Source organism: Medicago sativa, chromosome 4 (genome assembly GCF_051527215.1).
Source record: "Medicago sativa cultivar Bolivia chromosome 4, Bolivia_mono, whole genome shotgun sequence".
Classification (NCBI taxonomy): Eukaryota; Viridiplantae; Streptophyta; class Magnoliopsida; order Fabales; family Fabaceae; genus Medicago; species Medicago sativa.
Window position 1 is genome coordinate 39398929 of NC_140752.1, and position 12119 is coordinate 39411047.

General features: G+C 33.9%; 1 protein-coding gene across 1 annotated transcript; it reads left to right on the forward strand.

Moving 5' to 3' along the window:
* The first annotated feature begins 1615 nt into the window (after nucleotides 1-1615).
* Nucleotides 1616-3726, forward strand: LOC146929324 (uncharacterized). Its single transcript, XM_085708228.1, has 3 exons — nucleotides 1616-2005; nucleotides 2909-3144; nucleotides 3267-3726. Exons 2-3 carry the CDS (start codon nucleotides 2928-2930, stop codon nucleotides 3467-3469), a joined length of 420 nt encoding a protein of 139 aa, XP_085564354.1. The 5' UTR covers nucleotides 1616-2005; nucleotides 2909-2927; the 3' UTR covers nucleotides 3470-3726.
* Nucleotides 3727-12119: the final 8393 nt, after the last annotated feature.

Below are 12119 nucleotides of genomic sequence, written 5' to 3' on the forward strand. Positions count from 1 at the left end.
ACCTATCAAATTTCATTCGTATCCTCCTTTTTTTTTTAAACAAATATTTTCTACACTTTTACGATTGCAATTTAACATAACAAATTCCATCTAAAAAAATGCATCACACCAATTTTATACCAATCCTCTTGCCTTTTTTTTTATGAAGCAAATATTTTGGTTATATATACGAAGCCCTAAACCTGTTTCTCTCAATAAAAATAAACCCTAAACCGTGGTAAATTTTATATAATAAAGCTTAACCCCTAAAGCTATTTCTAACCCTAATATTTTCCCCCATTTCTCCCTCCACTTTTCTGAGTCATTGGATCTTGCACATTTAGGCGCCATTCAATTTTAGTCATTGATCATCTTACTTAATTAATGCTAGCCGAATTTTGTTATCAAGTTTGCTATAATTTTGGCCATATCCGAAATTTGTTATCAATTCACTTAAATCCGAAATTTGTTTTGCTATAGTTTTGGCCAGCCGAATCCTTATTTATAATTCTGTCCATATCCGAAATTTGTTATCAATTCACTTAAATCCGAAATTTGTTTTGCTATAGTTTTGGCCAGCCGAATCCTTATTTATAATTTTGTCCATATCTGAAATTTGTTATCAATTCACTTAAATCTGGAATTTTTTTTGCTATAGTTTTGGCCAGCCAAATCCTTATTTATAATTTTGGCCATATCCGAAATTTGTTATCAATTCACTTAAATCCGAAATTTGTTTTGCTATAGTTTTGGCCAGCCGAATCCTCATTTATTAACCTATCAAATTTCATTCGTATACTCCTTTTTTTTTTTTGAAACAAATATTTTCTACACTTTTATGATTGCAATTTAACATAACAAATTCCTTCTAAAAAAATGCATCACACCAATTTTTTTCCTATCCTCTTGCCTTTTTTTCTATGAAGCAAATATTTTGGTTATATATACAAAGCCCAAAACCTGTTTCTCTCAATAAAAATAAACCCTAAACCGTGGTAGATCTTATATAATAAAGCTTAACCCCCACTACACCATTTATTGTCTCTGGCAACACTTTTTTAGGGGACGTGTAAAAATTGTCCCCTAAAAGTAGTTTTGGGGACGATTTATGATTGATGCTAAACGAAAATTTGCAACCCCTAAAAACTGTCCCCTAATGTACTTCTGGGGACGTTTTTGGAGTGTTACTTTACTATTTCATTGGCAATAATTGATAATTGTCCCCTTAAATACTTCAGGGAACAATTTTAGATTGTCACTTTAGTTTTAAGGCAAACAACATCAAATTTTGGCCAAATATCTTGTTTGGTCCTTTAAGTTTTACAAAAACAATATGTTAATCCTTTTAAATTTGAAATAGGTCCTTATTACCCTTTTAATGACTCATTTTCAAACTTAATTATTTTAAAATTTTAAAATACGTGCATTAAATTAGCAACTTAAATGACATATTTAAAACTTAAAAAAACTTAAAGGACTTATTTGACACTTTAAAAAACTCATAATACTTATTTAAAAAAAAAAAACTAATATGTTTGTGAAAGTTAAAAAAAAAAAAAAAAGAGTGTTTTGCCACAAAATTTTGGGGGCGGCAATTTTCCCTCCACTACCACAAAACAAATACACGCACCTACCAAACATTATTAAAAAAATTAAAAGAAAGAAGGTTAGCTAGCACACATAATATAATATAATAATATATTATTATAATTATCATTAGTTTATACTTTCATTGTCTTTCCCAAATTCATTCAACCCTTGTTATCGTAACAACTCCAAATCCCATGAAATCGGTCCAAACACCCCCTTCAAATCGTGACCTCTAATCTCAAATTCCTTCAATTGTTCTTCAATTCATCAATAGAGCCATGGTGACCACAAATCGATAGCCTAAATCCCTTCAAATCCAAAACCCTTGTGACCTCAATCGAACAACCAAGTTGTACGTTTAACTTCTGTAGTGATTTGCAGAATCACCCAAATCTTCAACCCCCAAATCGCTCATCTCAAACAACAATAGATCCATGTAATTTTTCCTCTCTTCTTCATCCTCTATTTTAGTTTCCTTGATGAAAAAACAGTTTTTTATTGTACTTTTTATTATGAAAAATTTAGTCTTTACAAAGATTGATTTGTAAATCTTGATAATTTTTCAATGGGTACCTTTTAACTTCATTCTATTCAATTTTTTATTGTATTTTTTACTATGAAAAATTTAATCTTTATAGACATTGATTCATAAATTTGATATTTTTTCAAACGGTTCTGTTTAATTTCATTATCTTCATGGATTATGTGTTTAGTTTATGTTGAGTTCAGTTTGTGGTTTAAAAAAAAGATTTAATTGAAATGGGTCAACATAATCGTTTTTTCCATTCATGATTTTAAGTAAAATACTATTGACTAGCAGCACCCTTTTTCACAAGTAATATAGCTGAAGTTTATTAACATCTTTGAACATATGGATGCATTGATGATTCTGATGATTCTAGTATTGATTAGGTAGTGTTTACAGTGTCTTTTAAGTGGTGGGGTTAGTGGTAGCTGGACTGATTTTTGGGAGCTTTTTTTTGAACATTTAAACTGGGTTGTTGTGGTCTTGGTGTTGTTTGGTTTAGTTAGCCTAACATCATTGTTCCTTTTGTGTTGTATTTGTTTCCTAGTGGCTTCTGCTTATATGTAGCCCAACCCATTGTAATTTTGTTCCTTTTGTGTTGTATTTGTTTCCTAGTGGCTTCTACTTATATGTAGCCCAACCCATTGTAATTTTGTTTTGTTTCAAGCAGCGCAACTGTTACGTCTTGTGCTGGTTGTTTTGCCTAATAGATTTGACAACTCAAAAAAAAGATTCCTTTTTTAACATCGATTGTATTGTATAATTATGTAATTTTTCCCCTTTGTAGTTCATCAATTTTTTTAATGATTGTAGTTCATCATTGGTTGACATAATGGACAATGTAAGAAGTGTGAAAGCTGGAGGTTCGCATAGGCCTACTAGTCAAAGTCCTGCTGAAGGATTTGATTTACCTTTTCAAGCTAGATCAAGCGTTGAGTTGAAAAAGATGTTTCAACATCAAATTAAGCAAGAAAAAATTGAAAAGTTGCATGAGAGGCTGCAGGGAAACAATAGAGAAATGCCTCAAGGGGTTGTAGAAGTTGTAGACGGTAATTTTTTCTTGTCTCATGATTATGATTTTATAAAATTACATATGTAACATCTATGTTTTGGATTTCCTTCATATATATTTGTTCCTAATATTTTTTTTATGAATTTTCACAAAATTTAGAAACACCAAAAAAAGGAACTCAGCAAAAGCAAGTTCAAAAGGACGAATTTCTTGATGACAACTTAAGTGATGAATTTCAGGAGGATGACCTAGATGATGAATTTCAAGAGGATGACCTAGATGATGAATTTCAAGAGGATGACATCGGTGATGAATTTGAAGTGGACGATATGGGTGATGAATTACAAGATAAACTTGAATGATCGAGTTGGATGGTGCTTTATTTTGGATGGTAGTTAAACCACATTTTGGATTGTAGTTCAACCACTAAACTTGTCCGAACTATAGTTTTGCTATTTTGCTAGGCTTATACTTCTAAGCATTAAACTTATCAAGTAATGTTTGACATTTTGATTACTATTATGTCTTGAATTAATGTTTGAACTATTTTATTATATTACATCTTTTGTGGTTGTATTGCTAAATTCGATCTTAATTGAGTTATAATTGACAATTTTAATATTGCCTTTAAGCTATAGTTACATTTCTAGAATAATTGGAAAATTCTAAAATTTTACGGGGACACTCTAAAAATGTTGTCTGTAAGCTATGGGGACGTTTTTGGTTTTCTTAAAGATTCACATTTAAGGCAACGTTTATTAATTGAAGCAACCTATGGTAACATTTAAAAACGTCCCCTCAGAATCCCCAAAAAATCGTCCCCTATTCCTAGGGCTTAGGCGACGTTTTGTAAAAGTGTGCCCAAAGATCATGAAAAAACGTCCCCATAGACTATAGGCGACGCTCGTATAGGAGACCCCTGAAAAACGTCCCCTATACCTTTAGGGGACGCTTTTCATAGTTCTGGCAACATTTTTCGATTGTTGTTATAAAGGATAAATGGTGTAGTGCCCTAAAGCTATTTCTAACCCCTAATATTTACCCCCATTTCTCCCTCCACTTTTCTGAGCCATTGGATCTTGCACATTTAGGCACCATTCAATTTTAGCCATTGATCATCTTACTTAATTAATGCTAGCCGAATTTTGTTATCAAGTTTGCTATAATTTTGGCCATATCCGAAATTTGTTATCAATTCACTTAAATCCGAAATTTTTTTTGCTATAGTTTTGGCCAGCCGAATCCTTATTTATAATTTTGTCCATATCCGAAATTTGTTATCAATTCACTTAAATTCGAAATTTGTTTTGCTATAGTTTTGGCCAGCTGAATCCTTATTTATAATTTTGTCCATATCCAAAATTTGTTATCAATTCACTTAAATCCGAAATTTGTTTTGCTATAGTTTTGGGCAGCCGAATCCTTATTTATAATTTTGTTAATTCTGCAACAACTAAACCTAATATTTTCCCTCCTAATACTAACCCTAATTTTTTTAGGTTTTGTTATTTTTACGTTTTGTTACATCCCTCAAATATTTTAACAAGCAACAAATTTTACTACTAGGAAGGGATTTACAATTTATGCAAATTTGTTTCTGTCATATCTAATTGTTTTGGATTTTTTCATTCTTCTATTCTTATATAGTTTATGTATAAGTTATTCAACTTACCATCAATCTAATTTATTCGGCCATAATTATGTTAGTTGTTTTGGGAGTTCAAAATATTACTATAACAAGCAGTGGTAGGAAGATTTACAGTAGGATAGTTGACGTATGATAATTTACAAGGAAAATTATCATTAAAACTAAGTGCACAATATAAATGACATAAATATAGAATCATGACAGATATTTTAAACTTACATACAGAACTAACTGGAATCAAAATACATTTGCTTTGTTTCAGTAATTTATAATTTGTGTGGTGTTTTTGCCAAAATCTCTTTCGTTAAAAAATTATGGATTGCTGCTCAATGTCGCTAAAAATATTTTGAATCAATTGCACAATCTGCTTTTATAGTTCTATTTAAAATTATGATATTAAAATTATAAGTTGGGATCGTACTATAAAATTTTGCTTTTGTCTACTACATTTATAATGTCCTAAAAATATTATTAACAGATGACAATGAGGACTGTATTAACACCACTTCAAATGTAGTGTATAAGGAGATTTTCCAAAATGTGTGAACAACCATTGTATGTTCTTAATTCTTTTATTATCTATGTAATGGATCATATCAGAATATATTAGCTTCTCCATTTTTTATGACCCGGGCGGTAGCACAGGTAAAAGTTCTAGTTTTATAAATGACGACAACTAAATAGTATCATAATATAAAACCTAAAAACTCGCATAGTTATCCATTAAAATCAAATGGAATGGATAGTCAATGGTTTCTCAGAGTTCTTATATGTATTAAAATCATAGTTATCCATTAATAGTATCAGCTGGTAGGACAATGCATTATTATATACAGGGGTCGAGTTCGAACACCGGACACCCCACTTATTCACCTTATAAGGTGAATTCTAGCCATTAGGCTACCTGACAAAAAAAAAAAAATCAAATGGAATGGATAGTCAATGGTTTCTCAGAGTTCTTATATGTATTAAAATCATAGTTATCCATTAATAGTATCAGCTGGTAGGACAATGCATTATTATATACAGGGGTCGAGTTCGAACACTGGACACCCCACTTATTCACCTTATAAGGTGAATTCTAGCCATTAGGCTACCTGACAAACAAAAAAAATCAAATGGAATGGATGGTCAATGGTTTCTCAGAGTTCTTTGAATCAGATGATTTCCATAGCCTGACAATTCTAGGAAAAAAAAGCACCATTTGCTTTTTTTGTGTTAATTTCAATGAGGAAATCATAGATGGTAACCATTTATAAAAATAGGAATTAGATAAAAATGATTTAGTGGGTGTGGTAAAAAATGGAAGAGTATCAAAACTACTTATATACGGTGACTGGTAGAAAAATTTGCGTTGACGGTGCAAATTGTAATATGATTTTATTTTATTTTATTTAGTCAACACTATTTCAATGACTTGCTATACGAAAAATTCCATTTGAACGGTTTCATACATCAAAATAATTTGATTCTATTTCAATGTGAATTTATCTGGTATATTTTTTTTTTGTAGTGAATTTATTTGGTATATGTCAATGCATTGAATGGCTTACTATATTAAAATAAATAATTTGAATAAAAATTCCATTTGAACGGTTACACTATCGAAAAAGTTTGATTCTACTTCAACGTGAGTTTATTTGGAATGTTACGCATTGAATGGCTTACTAATTAGATAAATAATTTGAATAAAAATTCCATTTGAACGGTATTTGAATTTGTAAAATCATTCCCGTTGTTGGAAGCACTTTATTGAGCTGTTTAATGTTCTATAAATTAATATTGTTGCAAGTCTTGTAGGCATTGTGCATGCAGGCTGCAGCAATGGCAGTTTCAAGTTCAATTACCATAAAATTTTCAATACTCATAATCACACTACTTGCATTTGAGACTAGTGATACTATAGCTATTGGTCCTATGGTAATAGTTACTATTGTCAACAAGGTACAAGCTCCAGCTCCAACAAATATAACCGTTAATTGCAAATCCAATAATGTTGATCATGGATCTCGCACAATTGGTTTTGGAGATATTTACCTGATTACAACCAGAATTTTCTCCGAATACAATACGTACTTATTCTCCTGCAGTTTTACATGGCCTCAAAACCCCCATCTTCATTATCTTGACGTTTACGACCAAAATCATGGCAATTGCAAAGATTGCGCATGGGGAATAAACGTAAATGGCGGCTGTTTGAACGATCAAAAGTGTGTTCCTTGGAAAAGTATCCAATTAATGGATGCGTACAACACTTCAAAGTGGCCACAAAGGAAGAAGGGGTTGAATGAATTGGGACATGCCCGCCCTCCAACTTTTTAAATGTTTGAACGATCAAAAGTGTGTTCCTTGGAAAAGTATCCAATTAATGGATGCGTACAACACTTCAAAGTGGCCACAAAGGAAGAAGGGGTTGAATGAATTGGGACATCACCGCCCTCCAACTTTTTAAATTATTTATTTATTTATATATATATATATATATATATATATATATATATATATATATATATATATATATATATCAGTTGTAAGAGTTTAACCTTGTAAATTCAAGGAACTCCTTCAAATCTCAGTGGGGAATTTACCTAGACTAACCAACTTTATCGATGGAATTTACTCTCTGTTATCCAAGTGTCATTGTATACAACATTTGGATCTTAGTCACACTTATTTTCTGAATGATCAACTTATTGCTGAGTTGTCTTTGTTTCTTGCTGGTTTGAAGTCCATTAACCTTAGTTCTTGCTATAATCTCACAGAATCAGCATTGTTTTCACTTGTTAGAAATTGTCCTTTACTTAGTGATATCAAAATGGAACACACAGGTATCAGGAAAGTGATTGCAGGGAGTTCTAATTCTTTGAGGGATTTTGTTGTTGTAAGCCCTCAATTGAAGTCTATCTGTTTGGCTCACTGTCAGCACTTGAAAGATGAAAACATCATATTGTTTTCTTCCATTTTCCCCAATCTGGAGCTGCTTGATTTGAGTGGTTGCAATCAAATATCTGAAGGTATTTGTCAAGTTTTAAGGAGATATTGTAAGATTACTAATTTGAATTTAACTAGATGTTCAAGGGCAAAGCTACTTGGAATAAACTTTGAAGTTCCTGAGTTGGAGGTTGTAATATCCCAATCGCCGATTATCGGAATATTACCAGTTAGACGTGGCAGATGACAAATGTTTAAGGAAAATAAGAATGATGGAAATATTATTACGAAATGTCACTCAAGCACGAGTTAAGTATCAGTGCCGGATTAAACACGTTTAAGACAAAAGGCGTTTTAGTATTTTCGCACAAGGGAGTATATAAGTAGTTTTGGGGCTTAAATCTTCATAATTCTTGGTTCTTTCTCTCTCTAGGGTTTGAGTTTGGAAATTGCTCTCCCTTCTCTCTAGAAAACCCCACGCCCTCTCCCTCTTTCTCTCTACCAATCCTTCCTAAAAATTCCTCTTTTCATGGCAAGCTTGTACACTATGTTCCCCTATGATCTCCTAAGTTATTGGAAGCTTGGTCCTTTGGTTGATTTCTTTACTTCCCCACACAAGAAGAGATTCAAGCTAGGGTTTGGTTCTTGGTAAATTGGAAGTTGGTGCAAGTTATGGTTTCTTCATGATCAAGAATCAAAGAGAAAGATGATTTGAAGTTGAATTGATGAGCTAAGGCTTTGGAGGTTTGTTGAATCAAGATCTAGGGTTTGGTTTGCTTAAGCTTGGAACTTGGAGCAATCACAAGAAACATGATAAGGTGAGTTCCATAGATAGTTTTCCTACCCTTTAGGATTATGTGTATGACTTGTAAGGAAAGAAATGAATTCTAGGGTTTTTATGTTAGAGATTAGTTGCCCTTTTGTGTCATGATTGCTAAACATGTGAATACTTGTCCTATGAATGTTTTCTAAGTATCCTATGTTCAAATAAGTTCAAATATGTTTGGGTCACTTGGTTTTGGGGTTTTTGAGCCAAAAATGCCATTTTTACAAGTTCTGGACTGTCACAACTCGCCGGGGGCGAGCAAACACACCACAACAAGCATGTTCTGCTCGCCTCCAACTCGCCATGGCGAGCAGTTACTCGCCTCCAACTCGCCTAGGCAAGCAAACAGTGCAGAAATGTGTTGTTGGCTCGCTTCAGGCAGTTTTGGCCTTTTCGCTTCGAACTTTCTTTGTGCAGTCTTTTTATGAAAGTAAACCCCTCAAACCAAGGTCCCATTTGATAATCTTCTAAAAGGTTTTCTTGAGAATGAAGCAAGCATTTAACATATTGGTAAAGCATGGCTTATGAGAGAATGATATGGTATAAGTCCGGTAGTAAACTAATCTTTAAGGAAGGGAATGAATGTAGAGCCTCGACATAGTTTGTTGAGAACTAGAATGCTATGCATGGGTCCTAAGTATGATAAGACGCTAAGTGTTAAGTGTATTCTCTTCGCATATGAATAAGAACGATCATGCAAGCATGTTAAGCCACGATTAGATAAGTTATCCCTTCGCTATGTATGAATATGAATATGTAGGTAGTTTGCCGTTAAATGGGTAGATCACGGACCCATGGTAAACGATCAAGTATGTATAGGTTTAACCTATTATGTATGTATGAAAGACTATGATATATGTGTAGTTTACAACATATGTTTATGGGATCGCTTAAGGATCCGTGGTAAATGAGTATGTAAGACGTAGGTGTCGTGAGAACGGGATAAGCTTCCTTCGGGGGGGGGGGGGGGGGGGGGGCTGCACGTCACTGAGGGAGTCTGATGTTCCTTAGCTAGGTTTTCATCAGTTATGTATGGGATTGTTCTTCGGGTTACTCCACCCGGGGCTCTCCGTAAAATGAATCAAGATAATATGTTTGTTTAACGCTAACATCTATGTATGATTATGATTATGATTATGAATATGTATGATTATGATATGGCGTTAGTCACACATATGTTTATGAAATAGAGCAAGTTATGAATGATATGCCGATGACGATCTTAGGTCTCCCTAATCGTCCGGTTTAGGTTCGTGTCATGAATATGTTATGTTTAGGCCTCGATGCGTATAGTGTATCTTGGCATAATGGTATTAGGTTCCCCTTATCTGCCATGACACGTATGATGTAGACAAGACCTATGACAAGTTAAGATGAACCTACGATGGAGCTAGAATGCACAACCGTCTAGGAATGTATGACCACACACGCATAATCAACCGCCAGGTTGTATTGTAGACACGTGGTGACCATAGGTTTTCCCCGAGGTTGCCTATAGCCTAGGGTTAGGTGGAACTCACTGAGGCATTATGTCTCATCCCAATCCTTATTTTGTTTTAGATAAACAAGATGATATGCAAGCTAGTAGCCGTATGGATGCTTCGGCAAGTGCTTGTTCGTACCCGCTGTAGGATGATAAGGATTTCAAGGATGTATTTATTATGTTTAAGACAAGTTAAGTTATTGTTTGATGTACGAACGCTTATGAATGTATAAGATATTGCATTGAGATTTTATTTGATGTAAATTTTAATGTATCCAATACTAAAGATAACGAACATGCTAAACTTTCTAGATACGTTTAGTGTGGGCGTTACATTTGGTATCAGAGAAGGCCGATTCAGATCGTGCCATGGGTCATTAAGTTACAGCTAAAGTAGGGGGGACCATTGGGTTCCAGGTAAATGTTCTAATTGTCGTTGTTAGTTGAGCCTGATCAACTCAATTTAGCACTCGACGGTTAGGGCGGATGCCTAAGAGCTGAATAGGATCTAGGAGGAACGAAGTATGAGATGAAGATGAGCTCGAAAGTATGAACTCGGAACGAGTAATAGTAAGAAGTTAATTGTGCCAGAAGGTGGCCGGTGAACTAAGTAGTCGAAGTTTGAGTCCTCCGGGAATGTAATGCAATGTTAAGACAGAGCGTTCCGAAAACGTTGGATGAGTTGTCAATGATACTTCGTATACCCGAAGGTGAAGAATTTGGAATTTTATTCTGGCACATAAGTGCAAGGCTACAAGATAAGGAAAAGTCGATGTGTGTTGACGAAATCAGTGAGCTTTCAGGGGTGGTAGTATGTGGATGATGTTAAAGATGTGGATGCCCAGGGTGGATAAGGTTCTAATGTCTGAAAGGTTGCGTGAGGCAACAAAGTTATGGGATAAGTTATGGTAGTGGAGGAAGTTTTATGTTAAGAGTTACCACGACTAAGACAATAATTTCTGATGTACCGAGAATTGCGTTGATTGATGTTAATGTTTGTCATGCAAATGTCATGAAATGTTTTTATGATGTTAGGGGTGGTCAATGTGCATTATTACCTGCGAAATAAGAATTTTATGTAAAAGCCATTTTCTTTAAACATTGAATCGAAGAAACTCGCTAATAGCCAACCTGGGACGGAACTTCAGTTTTCCCAAAAACTGTCAGCTCGTCTCTAGGGACTACATCGACTATTGGGGGTCGTCTTCACAATATTTTACGCAATTGAAACTCTTTATGACATCAAGTAAAGAATGCACATTACATCCTAAATTTTTAATGGAAAGGCTTGGACAACCATTAATGGAATCGATTTCGTTCGAGGTAACATTAGAAGTTAATGTGTTAAGAGTTAAGAATGGGCTTGAATCAGAAGTTCGAGGTTTCGGATTATGGGATAGACGTCGTGGATGCGAAGTCATGAGATGAAGAGTAACATTGTTTTATCTTGGTTTTTTGGGTGTCAAACATTGATTAAGTTTGAACCTTTTTAACCTTTGATATCTCATTTTTTCTTGGGAAGGGAAAAATAAGAAAAAAAACCCTTGAGAATCGAGGTCCGGGAGTTGTTTTCGCTACGGGAAGGTGTTAGGCACCCATAACGACTATAGTATCCTATAGGAACCGTCTTTACTTTCTACGCGCGCGCTTGATTTTTAAATGCTATTTGAAAGTGTTATTTACACCTAAGGGTTTGCTAAGTTGAGAATTGGAGGGAGAAGAAGATGTTTGAATTTTTGTTTTATTGGACTTGGAGAAGTTTTGACTTCTTGCCTACATACCCTTTTAAGGGATCAAACTCCATGTAGTTCTCTTCCACAAAAAATGTTTTTGTTTTTGTTGGTTGATTTTAATTTTGAAAATGGATTTTTGAAGAATAAGAGAGAGAGGCCTCAAGGGCATAAGATTTGGAAAATGTGGGGTGGAATTAGTTATTTTGCAAAAAAGAAGTCTAGGTATGATTAAAATTCATTAAGGTTTTTGTTTAAGAAAATAAAAGGGAAAATTCAATGGGATTTGATCCCAAGGTTTCTTTGGAAAATTATTTGAGTGAAGTTGTTCATGTTTTTTGGAAAAGAGAATTTTTCTAAGTATCATGATTCCTAAGCATACATCTAAAGCATA